Source organism: Tenebrio molitor, chromosome 5 (assembly GCF_963966145.1).
Source record: "Tenebrio molitor chromosome 5, icTenMoli1.1, whole genome shotgun sequence".
Lineage (NCBI taxonomy): Eukaryota > Metazoa > Arthropoda > Insecta > Coleoptera > Tenebrionidae > Tenebrio > Tenebrio molitor.
This window is the reverse complement of record NC_091050.1, coordinates 17,954,615-17,974,431: the sequence shown is the minus strand read 5'-3', so window position 1 is coordinate 17,974,431 and position 19,817 is coordinate 17,954,615. Positions and strand designations below refer to the sequence as shown.

Here is a 19,817-nt window from a genome sequence, read left to right as displayed (position 1 = left end):
AAAAACATGACTTTGTATAAAATCTGTTTTATTTACAATTCATTATTTTCACAGTAAATTTTTGTATAAAAATCACATCTGAACATCTGGATAGCGTCATTATCACAATAACTTACATTTTAAATCTTAATATCTTTCATTACGAGCGTATTAAATCTTAAGTATTAGACTGAAAGAAATGGACAACGTCATCCCTTTCGTTGTCTATGGCGAGATCTGCTGGCACTTTTCCATTTTTGTTTCTCAACCCTACATCAGCACCTTCCGAAACAAGATACTGAACCACTTGTAAATGCCCCCCAGCGGCGGCATCATGTAGAGGTGTATCTCCATCGTCATCGATGACGTTAATGTCAGCCCCATTCTCACGAAGTGAAGTAACAACATCTAAAAGACCTTGAGCAGCAGCAGCAAACACGCTCGTATTACCATGCCCATTGGGGACATTCACTTCAGCTTTATTCTCTAGCAATAGTCGCACCACATCCAAATAACCTCTGCGGGCGCAAAAATATAGAGGAGTGCAGCCATCCGCATTTGTGGCATCAACGTTGGCACCATTTTTGATCAAGTAGAGGGCGCATTGGAAACTACCCTCGGAGCAAGCACAATGCAGTGCTGTCATACGACCTGTACCTCCTGCGCCGTTGACCTTTGCCAGTCCACTCTCGTGCAAGAACTGAAGAACTGCTTCGTGGTTCTTCAACGCAGCGGCGAGGAAGCTTTTTTGCCATTCGTCGTCAAGATCACCTAAAATATCTGTTAGTTTCAATATTTCACTTTCGTTTCAACTTACGCCTCGACTGGAGCTTCTTTTGGAAAAATTTCACCATGTCCAAATTGTTGTGAAAGGCAGCAGCTACAATGGGCGTCCAACCAGACTTGCTAGCTTTTGTTACAAGCGTACCCCTTTCTATCAGTTCGTTGGCGCAGTCCTCGAAACTGCGCTCGAGCTGAAACCCAATTTTGCAACTTTTCACCGTTTTCAAAATTTTAAAAAGTAGATGGTCGTCACTCTGTTCGCTGATACAATGCAAAGCAGTTCTACCATCTTCATCTTGGGCGTTTACGTCACTGCCCAAGGTGATTAAGAGGATTAAAGTGGCGATGTCACCGAGTCTTGCAGAAACGTGTAAGGCTGTAGAACGGTCAAAACCCAATTGAAGATCAGCGCCATTTTCTACCAGCTCTTTGACAATATCGATTTTTCCCAAGAACACCGCAAAAGATAGAGGAGTCAAACCGTTTTTGCCCGTCACATTTACGACAGCTCCTTTCTTGAGCAATACTTTAACACAGAAGAGGCTCTTCATGGCGGCAAAATGTAAAGCACTTGTTCCTTCTTGATCTGACATGTTAACGTCGATTCCGTGATTCAGTAGAGTCAGAAGACAATCAGGGCTGTCTGTGATGCAAGCAAGATATAACAAACTAATGCCGTCGCCCACACTGGCATTGTGTTTTAACAGACACTTCACAATTACGTCGTGCTTTTGTCTGGCAGCGTAGTGAAGTGGAGTCCGATGGTTAACATCTACAGCGTCGACGTCTGCTCTGTGTGCGATCAGTTGTTCCACAGCTCTTATTTTTCCATTTTCTGCGGCAAAATGTAGTGGCGTTATGAACCCTTTGCCCTTAAAATTAACATCTGTTGCTGCATTGTCAAGGAATAGGTTCATAATAGCTTCATTTTGAATGGCATAGAACAAGGGACTATTTCCATGGATGTCAGCTCTGTTAACCGTTGCACCAAATGTCAGCAAAATCGAGACACACTTGTCGAATTGCTTCAAAGTAGCAATTCGAAGAGGGGAATCCTTGCTTTCTCTACTGTCCATGTCGGCACCCAATTGTGACAACATCTCGACGGTACTGTGGAAGTTTTCCAACGCTGCAAGCATTAGAGGTGTCGATTTTTCTTCAGAGTACTCGTTGATGACACTGCAATCCGCTTCTATCAAAATCTTCGCGATCTCTTCTTGCTTGTTGATCAGAGCAACATGTAACGGTGTGTACAGTTGATTGGACTTTATCGTAGGATCGGCTCCAGATCGCAGCAAAAATTTTACCATTTCGGCGTGTCCCAATTCGCAGGTGTTGTGAAGAGGAGAATACCCATACAACGTTCTCCCCTGTCTGTTGACATTAGCTAAAACAAAGATTTAAAGTATTGGTTGCAAAGAATAAATTCAATTTTACCTCCTTTAGCTACAAGGATCTCAGCTCCTCTTAGACATCCATTGTCGATGCAATAATCCAGAGCTGTTAGGTCTAGACAGCTCACGTAGTTGACAGAAGCACCATAATCCAACAGCAGCTCCAGAACATCTAGATGATCCTTCATTGCAGCAATTTGAAGAACTGAGTTACCGTCCATGAAAGTCTCATTCACGTCCATTTTTTCCTCAAGCAACAACCGACAAAACGCTTTATGGCCCAGTGCGACGGCAACTAGCAACGGTGAGGATTGGTTCCGATCGATTTGCGCCCCCTTGGTTTGAAGAAACTTGAACATTTCAATGTTTCCATTGGAACCTGCGGAGAAAAGAGGACTCCCCAAATCTTTGTAGGGTTTGTTGATGGCGTTCTGATAGTGAGGTAGATTTAGTAGAAGCTTCACAAAATCCAGTCGGTCCATTTGAACGGCAAATTGCAGAAGAGTACGCATATCTTCGCCTTCTAGACTGAGCTCAAGGTATGGGTAATCTGACAGACGGAAAAACAAGTTCTGGTAATTATACTTGACGCTGTAATACAAAAGAGTGTTGATGTCGTTGAAGTTTGACAGTTTTGCAAAATCAATTTCGTGCTTAAATGCTAGAATTGCTTCGAGTAAAGACAACGAAAGAGTCTTGTCAGCATACTCCACAGCGTCCCAACCAATCAAGACGTCTTTGTCAAACGGATTGCAACCATGAGAAAGTAAAAAGTTGACAACTTCGACATTGAGTTGAGGCTCGCTGATGTTTTCGTTTATGGAGATTACAGTTTCGCCGGTGTTGCTTTGGAATGTGGTCCCCAAAGGATGCTTGCTTCCCCAGGCGCAGGCAATTTGTAAAGGATTCCGTCCCCCTTTGTCTTTATATTTTGACACGTCGTTTCCATATGTTTCCAAAATGTTCATGTTCCGATAAAGAATAGAAATGTGCACTGGACTGTCTTTAGCCAAAATCATGTCAAACATAAGCCGGATGTTGTTGTGCTCCTCGTTGAAGATAATCTGTACCAAGTCCGGGTGGTCTTTATAGTTTTTCGCCAACCAAGACGCCGTCAAAAATTCCTCGTACGTCTTGTGGGTGAAAACCGGTTTGTTCTCATCGTTCAGGCCAAAAATTAAACCGACGCTGTCCCTGTTCTGTACAATTTCTTGTAGGAACTTGTCACAGTCGAGGTTGAGAGAGTTGAAGATTTTGTCGTCGAACGAGGCTTTCAGCGCCGCGATTTCGTACTGAGGCAGTTGAGCACCTTTGAACTTCATCTGGATCTTTTGCATGAGATAGTTCTTGCTTTTGGCACTAGCTCGTTCGAACAGATTGGTGAATTTTCCGTCCGTGAACTCTTGATAGATGTCAGTCAAAGTAACTATTTTGATTTCTTCCAGGTACTTTTGTGGATTCTTGAGAAAAATCTCCATGACCATGTTGATCTGAAGAGGCACTCCAGTATAGTCAAAATATCCGCAGCTCAAAGACGACGACATATTTTCGTTCAGTTGGACAACCATCCGCTTTACTTTCTCTTCATCATCGTATCTTTCTTTTATGTGATTGTAAATGTATACTTGTTGGTCTTGTTCGCTGAACTGGGTCATAGTCAACGACAAGAGGTTGAAAGTGTCTTCGAGAAATTGCCTAGAGTTGTTTCTTGCCGCAATCCATTGCCAATAGCCTTCGACAGATAGTTTTTTCATCAGAGAAACCACAGGATTCACACAGGCGCCGGGTAGCTCGTCAAAACCATCCCACAAGAACAAAATTCTCATTCTTGAGGAAAATATTTGTACGACTTGTTTGACAAACAAATTCTTGCTTTCAGTTGCCAGTAAGTATTCAACAGCCTCGTTTACTGTGTGTTCTTCTTTAAAAAACTTGACGTGGTCGTTGAGATTAATCATGATCACCCAATGGTTTGGTGGACATTTGTACTTTAGAAACTTCATCATGATTGATTTTCCCATGCCTGGACCGGCGTTAATAACATTAATTCTGTTGTTGAAATAATCTAATACTTCTAAATCGTTGACGAAATGATCGTCTTGGAAGTTTAGTACATCAATCATGTAAGCTCTCAATTGACTGATATTTCCTTGTGATTCTATCCACTCGATGGTTCCATTGTTGACAATTCGAACATGGTGACAATTCCGATTGTTGTTTAACGAAGAAATTTCCTTGAATTGTTTTTCAGAGCAGAGTCCATTAACCAAAACAACAAATTTATCGGGAAATTGTTTGTTGCCACCTTTCATCAAGAGATACTTATGCATGTCAAAAGTGGTACTTTTTAAATTAGGTTTTTGGAACTCTTGGCAACTAACCACAAACAAATCGGATTGAATTTCGTCGATCGCCTCTGTTTTAAGTAAAATCTTTGGTGTCTGTCTTGTCACGTAGTGCCTTGGCAGACTTTTTTTGCAGTCATCCCCGATACAGAAATTATCACCTAACATTTGAAGAAATTCTTTAGTTGATATAATTTCGAGGAAGCGACTGTCAAGCTGGATAAGACGTTCAAGAGTAACCCCCTGTCGTCCTTGAAGAGAAACCATGAACTCCTTCTTGATTTCATCAAACTTTTCAAACTCGACGACATCTGACAATTTTTTAAAAATCTTCAAATCTTCATTGAATTCGTCTTCGGCGAACTGCCTGTCAATCACAATAAATTTCTTTTTTTGTTCAAAATCCTCACAAAGTTTGATTGCCGCATAAATTCCCTTCTTGTGGCTCTCGCTGACCTGGATAACCAAAGGCAAAATATCCATGTGCCACAAAATAGTATAAATCTTCTTTAAAGACTGGTCAATAAAATTTTCACCTTGCGCCGAGATCGGTACTTTTTGATCTTCAGGCAAAAATTTTGTCTCAACTTTGGGCAAAGGTTGCGACCACAACCATGACTTTTCAATATCTTTGAAATATCTCTTCAGAACCATCCCCCAAATAGAGTCAACGATCTCATTGTTTTCCACAGTTTCAACTACCGTCAAGTCAAAATTTTTGAAACAATCGTCGAGCAGCTGGGATTTTTTCCCGTAGTGCGGAAGCTTCTTGAAGTTGACATCGGGAATGTGTTGGATCAAGACGTATTCGGCTAGTTTCAACATTATGTCTCTCTTGGTCAACTTGTAATTGCCAAAGTCGCCCCTCCACCAAGCTTTGAAGAAGTTCAAATAGTTAGTGACAACGTCGCCGTCGCAGTTGCTGAAGATGCTCCGGATGAATCTGCTGATTTCGTACTCGACGTCTTTCACCTCTTTTTGCCCGGTGTACAAGAAAAAATGATCCAAGAATTTTTCATCCAACAAGTCTTGCTTGTCGGTCTTGAACTTGTAAATAAAGTGGGAGTTAGAATCGGACAAGCTTAGCAAGTTCCTCGCCACGCACTTGTCGTGTCTGTAGATTGTGATGTCTGACTTCTTGGTCAAGGGCAGCTCGTCTATTTCAATTTTTTTGCCCCTTTCGTTCTTTGTGAATTTCGGCAACACTTGATTGGTATACAAGATAAAGTAAAACTTGTCGAAAGGTAGGGTGTACGAAGGGTTGTCAGAACATACCTCTTCAATGCTTTTGAATCCTTTGCAGTACTTGGTCAAACCGAATTTTCCCTTGTCACCGTCGAAAGACATCAGACTTATGCTTTCATCCTTACTTGCGCAGTGTTTCAGTTGCAGAGCATACAAGAATTCGTCACCGTCTGAGTAAGTAATTTCAAGGACGATATCGTCGAAGTTTCCCATGTCGTTGTTGTTTGTAGACAGCTTGAAGTCGGTCACGTTTTCGTTGAGACTCAGGTGTAAACCGTAATAAGCGGCCATCAGAAATTCGTAACTGTCACCTAAGCCAACGGTGCCAGCCCTGGATGGGAATTTCTAAAACTAACATTAGCGACAAATTTGCATGTGCATTGTGCAACAATATTTACCTGGTTATTCATGTTGGATCGGGCACAGGGGGTTAAGTACCGATAGGCATTCTGTGATTTTGGCACGCCAAATACTAAATATAAGCCGATAGAGAATGCTTTGGAGGTTAAGTAGGTGTTAGGTACTTAAGTCAGCTGTGATGATATGAATGAATCATCAGCAGATAACGCTTCCGCCGCACACATTGTGTCGATTCCGAGAATTGTTTTCGATCAGAACTTGTTTAACGCGTTTTAAATGCTATCAGATCTCATACAAAATGTGACTGATAATGTGAATACTAGGAAAATAAATATTGTGCATTTAAAAAGAAAGGGAAAGAGAAAAATATGACCGTAGTGAGGGATTTCCGGCTTGTGTTAATCTCCAACTACGATAAGATAAAAAATGACATAAATATGAACTAATACTAGACTACTGACATTAAACTCACCAAATGAATTCTTCGGACAATTCAAATAAAAAAATTAGAATGGTGTAAGTAAACTGCGGTTAGTGTGTTTTACCCAGTGAGTCTACCAGTTAAGGATGGCGGACGATGTGAGTACCCAAATTTACCTAGATTCGTAATTATTTGGTACTGCAATTAAAACTCTTGTATTCAGTATAAGTAAATAAATATAGATAGATATAAACTGAGTTTAATTCTGAGAAAAAGAAATATTATTTCTCATTTATGGTTCTATAAAATTGGTTCCATTATATTCTCATTGTACGAAAAAAACTTTTCCCTGTTTGAAAGTAATTCATTTTTAGAATTTTATCTCGAGACCATTTTCTATTTTGTATATGCTGATATAACATAAAATGACAAATTGAATTAAGCGGAATGGTTAGTACGAAAAACAAATTGTAACAAATTTATCAATAACTGGATAAACGTGGGATAATAGAGCATTTTTGAATCGGATAAATATTTCAAATATCAAATCCTTTCTTTCTATAATTCATGTAATTACGAGAATAGAAGACATTTCTTTGATATATGTACATATTTATACATTGTTCTGTCGCTGTCTATGTCTATATTTCAATTCAACAACAATGAACAGTTTGTCAGTTTGGGATCTTTTTTAATTACATACTTATTGAAAATGAAAATGGGTTTTTCTTTCGTCACATCACAGTGAATTAAACGGTTTAAAAGGTGATATTTTATCTTGCTGTATCTATCTGCAAATCTGAGCAGCAGACGATATCTTTTCGCGTTTTAAATTTTTAGTTGACTATATACCGGGATATCAAAAATTATCTTGGTCAACGGTGGTCATGGATTTTCAAATAATTGTCGAAGTTTTGTGTCAATCATTTTTTGAATGTCAAAATCAATTTTCGAGAACACTTCTCACACTAAACACACTTGGCAGTAATATCGAAGGATTTTTATGCATGCCTTACAAAATGTGTTGGTGTGTTTCGCGAAACTGGCTCTGTGGCTCATACGCCAATCGTTCGTACCGAAGAAATCGTCACACGAAATAACTTGAGACGGACGTTTTCCAATCCATGACCATCATTGACCAAGATAATTTTTGACATCCCGGTATATCAACTTAAAATTTACATTTCTTCAATAGAATGGACATTTGTAACAGCAGTCAGCATTTCAGCATCTTCTGCTAAATTTCCGTCTTAAACTGAACGTTTTGCTTTGTTACCGCAAAACAAGTTCGTCATTACATTTGTATTTTGAACATAGTATAAAATGAAGCACTGAATCTAATGGTAAGTAATATGTAATTGTTTCCGAAAAACTGTTGCATAGATATTCATTTAGAAGAGTTTTTGTTTTGACAATATTTTATCTCTTATCTCCATTGCAAATAAACTAAAAATAAATCGATTAGATACGTCATCTAACATTTGCAATTAATGAGTACCTACTTAATTCCAATTTTTACCACCAAATACCAATTTTCTTTTAAAATTTATATCCATCAGGTGTAAAGGAGAGCCAGCGATTTTAATTAATAGGAAAAAAAAATATTTTTTTGCAAAAACTTCAGAGGAATAACTTTTTTTGCTTCATTCGAAACAGCCATTTCCGTTATTAAAATCTCACTATTGATAGATATACATATTGCATTTTCAATTAACATTTTCTGTTAAAAGTTGGACTTTTTTTAGAATTAATTTTTATGTTTTAAATTTTATTACACTTGCCCTTGTTTTTTAACAAACAACTTATTACTGTTAGAAATAATTTCAAAATGTTGTCTTTAAAACAAAGAATTTATTTAATCCAATGTTGGACCGTTTTTCGTCACATACATAATTACAAAATTTAATGAAAAATTTCCCAACACTTATGTATTACGCGTGTGTAAAAATGTATAGGGAAAACCTGCCTAATAGTGCTGAAGAACTAAGACAGCGCATAAGAAACTCTGTAGCATCATTAACAATTAAAGAACTTCGATATAGAGTTGAATTAGGTGCAAAAAACGGCGGAGAGTTAGTAGAATAGTTTATATTCAATTTATTATCGTTTGATTTTTTCAAAAAAAAGTAAAACATTTTTTCTGCATTTTCTTTAATTTTAATCTTAACTTTTCCTCTGTGTTGAAGAAGACTTTTTAATAACAGATATGGGGATTTCAGATGAAGCAAAACATGTTATTCCTCTGAAGTTTTTGCGTAAAATCAGAAAAAAAAATCCCTCTTGTGAATTCAGTCCAGGGACATAGTTGATACATATAAATTTGTCTTTTTAACCTTTAGTGCTTATTCACAATGGACATAAGACATAAGAAATACATAAGAGATACCTAAGAATAATTTGTAAATTTGGGCAATTGGAAAATAATTTATGTGTCCATATAACTCGAATATGATTCTTCATGCCTTTTTGTACAGAACAATAATGTTCACTGAGGTCACTTCTCATAAGTTACGTAAAAATTAATAGTATATCCACTGCATGTATCATGAATGCCTTATGTCAAGCTTATGTCCATTGTGAATAACCACTTACCTTTATGTAAACTATGCTTTTTATTCCAAATATGAGATCAAATTTAGCTGATTGCTGAAATCTTTGCCTAGGTTTTCATCAAATGATTGAATTCTCCCTAATTTCGAATGTTTTACCCTAAAATATACACGGTGTATCAAAACGACCGCACCAACTACTTGTAATCGTATAAAGTAGAGTTACAGGAACGTGAAAAAAATAATACAAATATTCTCCTGATGCTTTTTTGTTGCTTCGTATTTTTCCAGACTTTGATTTCGTTTGTTGACATTTAGAAGCACATGATTAATTGACTAAGATGTAATCAAAAATTGTGTAACAAAAATTTTAAATTTCGGATTTTAAAAAATCAAATGGATTAAAAGAAAAATTCACAGATCTCGCAATCCTTGCAACCATCGGGGGGTGTTGAAAACAAACACGATATATTGGGTGATTCAAAATGATTGTGGCCGAGTATGGCAACTATGTACGAAAATTTATGTGGCAACTGTGTGAATGGGGTAGAGTTGACATTTGTTTGACATTTCATAAGCGTGCATTTGATTTTTTCAATTCCATTACACATTGATTTGACAACTTACATAATTGCGCGACTATGAACTGACAAGGAAATGTCAACTCTACCCTCCCCACACAGTTGCCACATAAATTTTCGTACATAGTTGCCATACTTGGCCACAATCATTTTGAATCACCCAATACATTGTATAATGAGCACTGTTTATTACAATTTTAAAAATACAAAAAAAATTGAATTATAAATGTTGCTTACTTGAAGGCTAAACGAATTAAGGAAGCGAATATACAGTGCGTTCGTAAAGTTCGGAATAAATTCGATAAAACTGTAAGTACTAATTTCTAGAAAAATCCTCGAACAAGTTAACTTTATTTTTAAAAAGTGCATATTCTTCAGTACTTTACTTATGTTGACATCTCCTAATTATAACGTCATCAATAATTTTTAAAATGACAACCCCCACTTTTATCTTCTTTTTCTGAAAGGCCTTGGTACTAGCTAAACGATGAGTGAAAAAAATTGATAACTTACATAACAATTCTTGTGAAAAAATGACAAATTTTGTCAAAAATTAATTTCCTTTTTGAGAGGATTTCCCTTGCCATTCAACGTGGAAACGCTGCAAGCATTCGGGGCACTTTTCCAGATTCCGCATTATTATCGGAAATTTTCACATTGTAAATTAAAAATGTTATTTAATAAAATTCCATTTTATTAAAATTAATTTAATTTTTAATTTATTGTATTTTTAAATAGCTGATCTCAAATAATAAATCGTTTAAAATCAGCAAAAATTTTAATTCAAATTACCATTGTGATTATCATTGATCGGAAAATGTTATTTTTAGGTGGAAAACGCAAAGAGTTTCATCTTTTCATTTAATTCCTGTTAAAAAGTCGATTCAATGGCTGGCAAAAATATAACTTCCTCGTTGTCAAAAACGTTCATTTTTGGAATCATTCGATTCAGCACAATGAGAATCGTATTTGTAGGTAACTTTGAGGTCTCCTAATTTGTTTTTAGAATTTGCGTCTCTAATAGGTCTATTATTATTGTATTCAAGTTGGACTCGTTTATGGCTAATCTATATATTAAAACACTCGTGGATCTCTGGAAAATTTTGTTTTTAAAAATTGGTACCTATAGCACAACTATCAATATAGCTGTCACATGTCAATTTCAACATTATTGTTAACTGAAGTTTTTAATTTTTAATGATTTTATTATGTACGTTTGTTGCTAGTAATTTATTTTCTTGCTATTTATTTTATGAAGTGCATCAATTCAAGAAATTCAAGAAAACTTAGTTGCATAGACGTTTTTACTTCGTTAAATGGTAAAATAGGAATATGTTAAATTTAGACGTGGAATCAAAATTCTCTTATTGCGTGCGGTTCCAGTTAAAACTTCCCAATCAATAGCATTGCGATGCATAAACTTGATGCGCATTCTTTGTCCATTGACTAATGCTTCCTTTGTATTGAAGTTTCTGATCGGTAAAACGATGCAATTAACTTTCAATACTAACTTATGAGGCGGCAAACCACTAATAGTCAAATAATTTTGTATTTCATTCCGAAGATTTTTTTTATAAATAATCTAAATAAACTCCCCCTTGGAGTGGATTTCATTGCGGGGGGATTAAGCATAGACTCTAGTAAGGTTTTTTGACTTTTTTTGTATGTAAATGTATCTTTGTGATACATGTTCTTTTCAGAATAAAAATCTTTAACAGAATTTCAAAAAAAATATGTTTTCGCATTTGAAAAAGAATATTCTGACACCTTATCCTTAAAGCCCTTGGGGCTATATGTGAATTTATTAGGGCCTTTTGTAGACCATTCACAACTATTTAATTTGGTGTATAAATAATTAAAATCCTCCGATAAATAAGGGAGAAATGGACTCGTCTTTTTTTGGGGCACACCTGTACAGTGTGAACATAAAGTTTGGAACAACATTCATAGTAGCGTTATGTGATGTTTTTTGGAAAATCGCTCGGACAGGTCGATTTTTATTTTGATAAATGCCATCCTGTGACGTACAACTTGTTTAAATAACGTCATTGGTCAGTGGGCAACCCCCACTTTTTTCATGTTTTTCTGATAGACCTTCCTACTACCTAAACGATGAATGAAAAAAATTTGTACTTTACATAACAATTTTTTTTGAGAAAATGGAAAATTTTATCTTAAAAAATTAATTTAATTTTTAATGTAAAAATTTTAATTGACCTCAAACAAATACAAACAGCCATCTAAGGTTAACAATAAAGTTTAACGCAAATGTTGAAATTATTCCCTGCCAACCAGTTGGCACTTACCGATACTTTGTACACTGCACTCAATAATGTCAGGGCTTTTTGTTCCATTTTAGAGCGAATTCACTGTAGTAAATCTTGTAAATTGTTTGGTCGATTAAAATAAACCTTCTGTTTTAAATAAACCCATAAAAAAAATTACATTAAAAATTAAATTAAATTTTTTAAATAAAAATTGCCATTTTCTCAAAAAAATTGTTATGTAAGGTACCAATTTTTTTTCATTGGTCGTTTAGGTAGTGAGACTCACATTGTTTACGCATTGGATGCGCGGTCCTTTACAAAGTGAACAATGACGTCATTATGTGAGTCATGTGAGTCTGCTGTGCTCATCTCAGTTGCAAATGGGAAGCGACTATTGAATGCAACTTCCCACTCTACCCCTCCCATGCGCGCGCCGCGTGGCGCTCGAACTTGACAAAATTTATAAGTATGTGTTTTTTTCAACTCTAAAATAATTTAATTAATGAATGTTATTGCAATTGAATGAATAATCTGTCTAAAATAATAGGAACGAAAAAAATTTTTTTTTCAAAAACATTTTTGGTTAACATTTTCTAACTTTGACACCCTGTAACTTTTAATTGAATTTGGGTGGAAAAAATGTCATTTTTTTAATGTTCTCGCACTCTATTCTGTACAATTGCTAGTAGTTGGTGCGTTCGTTTTGAATCACCCTGTATATTATTGCAATAAATCTATTTTTAGACCTTCACCTCTCGAGGTGGAGCCGTCGATTTTGGAACAGACTACGAATACTTGGTTCCGGCCTTCTACTCCCTCGTCTTCAGTCTCGACGATGAAGTGGTCGACTTTAAAATGTCAACGAACAACAATGACATGGGAGATTTTGACGACGTGGTCATGGAAATTGAACTGAAAAATGGCGAACACCATGTCTTCGCGTTGCAACTGAAACATATTGTGAGACCGATCGCACAGGTCCACTTAGTTACCAACAACAAGAAATTCAGTCTGAAAAAGTACAGTAAAGAATTTAAAAAAGTGAAGACTAATTACGACAAATCTCAGTCCTATAGTGCCGCTTTTCAAAATTTTCATTTCATTTTATTCAGCAATTCGGTCTTAGAAAAACATGAAGAAATTGGTGAAGACTGGACAAAATTGGAACCCATTGCTGATGGTCAAAAAATAGATTCTGACATATTGATAAGAAAATTTGACGATTGCTTCGAAAAGAAGTTTTTAAATTTTGGAGAAACAGATAGTGGAATCAATTATAAGATAAAGTGTGGCAAAGAAGGTTCTCCGGATGAAGAATTTTTCAACCAATTTTCATTTTACACCAAACAAAAAACCGCCAAAGAAACTGAATCTTTGATTGCTGATACCATCCTGAATACCTTCAAGAATTGTAATTCGAGTGTAGTTATCAAATACTTGAATTATTTTAGCTACTGGTGCAGAAGAGATTTCGGAGCTTACAAGCTCACCAAACAAGACGTGAGAACGAAATTAGCTGAACTTCTTTTGGCTCCACACATTCCGGAGCCGAATATTGAAGAACTTAAATCCCTTCCGGAAGATAAAAACTTGATGCTTCTTGAAATTTTTCTTCGTTTCGACATTGTTCTCTTAGAAAAACCGTCTGAAGTAGTTTTGAATAAAATCTGGAGTATGTTTATGCAACAGTTTTTAATTATAAGCAAAGAATGGACTACGCCTATATCTGGACTTTACATTGGTTTGGTAAAGGACATCATGGACCTTCCCATATCAGCTTTGAGCGAAAATTTCAACGAAATCTCGTTGAAAAAAATTTACTTAATTTTATGGCAGAAGGATATGCTGCCGTTGATTCTTAAAGTTCCGAAAGACGCTCCTGAACAACAACATATTTTGCAAGCTATAAAATTGTGCGATACCAAAGGAAGAAAAAAGAAATTTCTTCTAGTAGAGGAAACCAACTTGGAGGAAACCTCAGACTGGACTATTTTCCGAAATTTATCAGATTTGAGAAGTGCTACTAATTTTTATAATGTTCTAACCGAACGACTGTCGGTTTCGGTTCAAGGTCGACCAAGCATACTTCTGAAAGAGCTACTACAAATTGACGAAAGTTTAGTAAATACTTTTACGATGCAAGAAATTGTTCTCATGTTAGACGGAAAATTTCTTATAGGCGACGATTGCAAAAAACATTTTCCTAAATATTACGTCCCAAGACAAGTGCCAAAAATTTTGATGAATAGCGAAATCATTGACGAACTTGACGATTTGTTTGTAGTCAGCTATTCTGATGATGTCGACAACATCCATACGAATTTCCGCGTCAACACGCTTGACATAAGTAAATATCTTCTTTTGAAACCACGAGGAGGTTCCATCAGTTACAAACCGAAACAGTTTCCGGCTTCCTATTTGGTGAATATTGAAGAGAAGGAACAAGTTATAAATAACAAGTTTGTAATTTTGGCAAAAGGTGGTTGCTCCAAGGAACAGTTCGAGGAAATTAGTTTAATGAATTCGACGAAAAATTGTCACCACGTCCATTTTATTGATAACCAAAGAATTGAATGGATGGAAAGTCGAGGAAGCATCAATGAAATACAAAACTATCAGCTGAACTCTAAAGAATTGAAGTCCGAGGATTTTGTCCAAGACTCGGATGTGTTTACTCATTTCGGCAACAAGATTAATGTGATTTGCGCCGACCCAGGAATGGGCAAATCCATCATGATGAAATTTTTGAAATATAATTGTCCCTCATCTTTTTGGGTTGTCATGGTGAATCTCAGCGAGCATACAGGATTTTTCAAAAAAGAACACGACGTTCAAGAAATATTAAATTACCTTTTAAGCATTGAAGGTAGAGATGCTCTTGCGGAGCACGTCGTCACACTTTTGTCTTTTAAGAAACAATTGATATTTTTGTGGGACGGCTTCGACGAATTACCAAAGGAAAGCATAGAAGGGGTCATCTCAGCTGTTAAGGATTTGGCTTTGGAGGGATACTCACAATGGTTGTCAGCCCGATCCAATTCGAAAAATTTTCTTCAAGAAACTTTTCAGACTCTCGCCTTAACAATAACACAGTTCAGTCAAGAAAACCAGTACGAATATGTCCACACACATCTGACTGACAAATATGATGACGAAAAGAAAGTTCAAGATGTGATTGGCAAAATGGACGAAAACATAAGAACCTCTTTAAACTGTGGATATTTCGACTACACCGGGATTCCTTTGCAGATCCACATGGTGGTGGAGATCTACTTGCGTCAACCTGAAGACCAGATCGACAATGTACTCGTCATCACTTTAACTGACATGTATGAAAAATTTATCAAGGGTCGCTTCGACACCATGTTCGAAAAGGCTGAAGCTGATCCTGAAAACCACTACATGCAACAAATTCGGGAACAGTATGTGAACGTCCAGTTACCTCTTTACGAGATCGCAGCCGTTAAAGCTTCATTTGAAGAAGAACTACTTCGTAATCTTAACTTGAACTGTGATGAACTCTTGAACGAACTAGAAGAAAGCGAAGACAGTTTAGGTTTGATAGTTGGAATGAACGACGAAAAAAAATTAATTTTTGCACACAAAACGTATGAAGAGTTTTTAGCGGCCTCTTGGCTCGCCAAAAATTGTCACTCCCATACAGATCTTGTGGCAGCGTTGTTTCAAGAAAAACACACTAATATCCGGTTGATGTTTGATATGATCCTTGCTAAAGACAGTCCTGTCCATCTAGCCGTCTTATACAGGAACTTGGAAGTGCTGGGAATGAACGAAGACCAGATTGAAAATTGCATTGATAATGCCGGACGAAACCCTCTACACATAGCGTGTTCTTGGGGGCGTAAACATCCAGTGATTGAAGTAATGAAAAATAGTTCCGAAGAGATAAACATAGAAAGAAGTTCTGAAATAAATCAGCAGAAGTTTCTTGACTTGATGCAATTTTTAAAACAAACTAATCCAAACATCGAAGGAATATTGACAAGCCCGAAGTCGTTCGACGCTGCAGACAAATATTTTAATAACTTGTACCAACAAGTTGGAGAACCATCCATTTTGGAAAATAATTCAGAAACAGTAACCATTTGTGCAGAGACTCTTGTCAAGGTTGATGAAGAAGACACAAATTATTTGGAGATTGTCAGTTTCTTGCTAGACCACAAGTGCAAACCTCTGGAAGTCGACCAGTTGCTAAATTGGGACGCCTTTCACTATGCGGACAAGACTCTGTCTCTTGCTGCCATCAATCTGATGCTAAAACGTGTCCAAATAAATCGAGAACTACTGAAGAATTACAATCACATTCCTACTCTTTTGCATTATTTTGTAGGATTTCTGTATAACGAGCTGTTTGAACTTGTTGACGAAGTACCTTACATACAGTATAAATATCAATATGGAAATCTCAGTTTGTTACAACTTGCGACGGAAACAAACAATTTGCACGCCGTATCCAAACTTTTACAATATAATTGTTACAAGGATGTTATTAACATGCAGAGCGCATTCTCTGGTAATCCTCTTACTTCGGCGACTTTTCACGGCAACCTCGAGATGATCGACGTCCTCTTGGAAAACGGTTGCAAAGTAAACGATCATAAAATGCCCCCAACACTTGGTGCTGTTTTCGGCAATAAAATACAATGCTACGAAAAATTACTCAAAGCCGGTTCAGACGTCAATGCCCTTTCACATGATGGCAATTCGCCTCTGATCATCGCAACGATGTTGAATCAGAAGGAAATTATAACACTGTGTCTTCAAAACGGCGCCGACGTCAATTACGCAAACGAAGAGTTTACAGCTACAGACCATGCCCTGAAGCATGGCGTCGAACTGGTGCAGCTCTTTCTGAAATATAAACCTAATCTGAATCGGCAAAGTCCAAAACTTGGATACACCACTCTGCATTTTGCGTGCGAGTATGACAACCTTGATGTAATAAAATGTCTCTTAGAATATGGCGCCGACACCAAAATCAAATCGAAAGAATTAATGACGCCTCTCCTCGTAGCTCTCATGAACAGTAACAAAGAAATCGCTCTGGAATTAATTGAAGCAGATCCGAGTGTTATTAACGATTGCATGTACGAGACCCCTTCCAAGTTGAGTCCGATAATTGTTGCTGTTAAAGAAAATTTTGACGAAGTCATTCGAGCTTTGATCAAACACGGTGCTCATTTGTATAACGATGAATGTGATACTACTCCTTTACATATTGCAGCTACCAAGGGCCTCGATTCGATTGTAACAACGTTGATCGAATTTGGAGCTTCAGTGAACAGATGTGACGCAAAGGGAGAATTGCCTTTATGTTTAGCCGTAGATAACGTAAGCACGGTGAAGATTCTGCTCGATAATTCTGCTGATGTGAACGTCAAGAACAAATCCGCACTGACCCCTCTCCATTTTGCAGCGTTTCGGGGTAAATTAGACTCTGTCGAAGAATTGATCAAGAGAGGAGCAAATATAGATGCCATAGATGAATCCAATTTAACGCCTTTGTTCTATTCGATTCAAGCAAAGCATCCGGAAGTGACAAAATTTCTGCTGGAAAAAGGTGCCAACGTTGACGACGGCGAAGAGTTGTTGTGTCAAGCAGCACGCTCAGATCTTCCTGAATGTATAGTTCTTCTATTGGAAAGAGGAGTTAGCGTCAACGCTAAAGATTCAAGTGGAAAAACAGCCCTGAACTATGCCTCATTTAATGGGAACAGTTGCGTGAAAGTGCTGTTGGAAAAAGGAGCCGACCCAAACAGTGTCAGCAGTGTAGAAGAGTCTCCAATAATGCTTCCTCTCATATTCAGCAAAACTGATACAATCAAGGAATTGATAACCGCCGGCACAGATTTAACATTTATGTCTCTGAATGCTCTTCACTTGACGGTTTTTCTCGGAGATATATTTAGTACAGTCGTTCTGATCAGAAGTGGAGTTGACGTCAACGTTACCGACGAATCAGGAGGAACTCCTCTTCACTATGTTTGTGGGAATAATGAAAAGACGAAAGTTATAAAAACACTGCTCACTTCAAAAGATAATAACATCTGCATTAACTACAATGCCGATGACTGTGCTAGGGAACTGCTTGCAAATGGGGCAGATGTAAATCGCAAAGACAATAAGGGATGTTCACCATTACATTTGGCTTGCAGACAAGGAGAAAACGGTTTAGTAAGATTGTTCATTGAACATGGAGCCGACGTCAATGCCTCGACCAATGAAAAAATTACTGCTCTCCATGTATGTTATGCTAGTAACAATCCAGAAGGTGGAGACATTCTTTTGGAAAACGGTGCCGACTTGAATGCTATAGACGCGTGGGGAAGAACTCCACTTTCATATGGCATGGACCAGGTTCATACCAAAGGATTTGACAATCTGATCTTGTTGCACAAACTGGTCAAATTGGGAGCAAATATTGATTGGCCAGATCTGGACGGTTTTACATTATTACACAAAGCTTGTAAAGAAGGAAATTCAGAAGTCGCCGATTATTTGCTACGGAACGGAGCCAACGTTGAGACTAAAACAAATCAAGGTTCAACGCCAATTTTCTACGCTTGCGATGGACTTCACGAAGAAATTGTTGCAACGTTGTTGGATAGAAAATGTGAACTAAATGCCCAGAACACAGATGGAAATACACCACTCCATGTTGCAGCTCTAGAAGGTAACGAACTTATAATGACACTGTTGCTGAAAGCTGGAAGTGACGCCAACATCCAGAACAATAACAAATTTACCCCTCTACATTTGACTTGTCAGTTCGGGGAATATATTAAGAGTAAAATCCTTTTGAAAGCAGGAGCCAAAATCAATCAAAAAGGCAGTCAAGGTAAGCTACTTAAGACTCATTTTCACCACAATTTAAATCATTTTCTTTTAGATTATACTCCTTTGCATTTCGCCATCTCTTCAAAAAACACAGATTTGGTGCAGTTACTTATTAGCCAGGGTGCTAACATCGACCAAGCGTCTCTCTACAGTGCTGTCCACGTAGTTGATTTGGAGCTTGTTTTGTTGCTTCAAAGCAAAAACCACAGCCTTAACTTCAATACCGAAAATTTAATTGAAGCTCTCTTAAATGCCGAATCCAGAAATCTTGACTTATTAAATTATCTGCTTAGAATGGGCTCAGATCCGAATTCTTTATGTGGACCTTTAACCAATCTTGCATTAGCTTGTAAAGTTGACTGTTTTGGCTATGTCGAATGTCTTTTACAGCATGGGGCAAGCGTTAACGCTTGTGGACTTACGGGCACGACACCTTTAATGGCAACCTGTATGAATAAACATCTAGCAATAGCAAATTTATTGATGGAATCTGGTGCTGTCGTAAACCAGAAAGATGATCAAGGATGGAATTCTTTCTTTTACGCTTGCTCCAATGGAAACTTGGATTTGGTAAAATGTCTACACAAGAAAGGCAGCGACATTTTTCTGGAAAGCAAGACCAGAAGTACTGCCTTGATAGAAGCTTCCCAACATACCCCGATCATTAAATATCTTGTTGACAATGGCTTGAGTGTCAACCACAAAAATAATGACAACTGTACTCCTCTTTTTAACGCCTGTCTCTACGACAACTATCAAGGTGCCCTCTACCTCATCGAAAAGGGTGCCGAAATTAATGCTGTTACAGAGTCTAAACGCTTAACACCGTTGCATGCTGCTTCGATGATGGGGCACGCTGAAATTGTTAAACTCCTATTATTCTTCAATGCTGACGTCACAATAAAAAGTACTTCAGGTAACACTCCTTTACTGAGTGCTGTCGGTAATAACAAATTAGAAGTCGTCAAGTTGTTTGCTGATTTACTGACGAACGCGGAAACATCAGGAAACGACTATGGAATCACTAACAGAAGT

General features: G+C 37.3%; 2 protein-coding genes across 6 annotated transcripts in view; one reads left to right on the top strand and one right to left on the bottom strand.

Annotated features, from left to right (window-relative positions):
* Positions 1-11: 11 nt before the first annotated feature.
* LOC138131465 (uncharacterized) overlaps positions 12-19,817 on the bottom strand; it is a 43,504-nt gene continuing 23,698 nt past the window's right edge. The window contains exons 1-4 of one of the 2 annotated variants that reach the window (XM_069048481.1): positions 6,145-6,285; positions 2,200-6,091; positions 797-2,149; positions 12-750 (exon numbers count right to left, since the gene is read on the bottom strand). In XM_069048481.1, coding sequence (XP_068904582.1) covers positions 158-750; positions 797-2,149; positions 2,200-6,091; positions 6,145-6,156 — 5,850 coding nt within the window. In that variant the 5' untranslated portion in view covers positions 6,157-6,285 and the 3' untranslated portion in view covers positions 12-157. Of the gene's footprint in view, positions 751-796; positions 2,150-2,199; positions 6,092-6,144; positions 6,286-19,817 lie in introns of those variants that run through there. The other variant, XM_069048482.1, reaches the window with a different exon arrangement.
* The window catches only part of LOC138131462 (uncharacterized), a 29,836-nt gene continuing 16,561 nt past the window's right edge, over positions 6,543-19,817 (top strand). For 3 of the 4 annotated variants that reach the window (XR_011159820.1, XR_011159821.1, XR_011159819.1), the window contains exons 1-3: positions 6,543-6,685; positions 12,669-18,783; positions 18,835-19,815. The gene's annotated coding sequence lies outside the window, so the exon portion shown is untranslated. Of the gene's footprint in view, positions 6,686-7,722; positions 7,871-12,668; positions 18,784-18,834; positions 19,816-19,817 lie in introns of all 4 variants that reach the window. The other variant, XR_011159822.1, reaches the window with a different exon arrangement.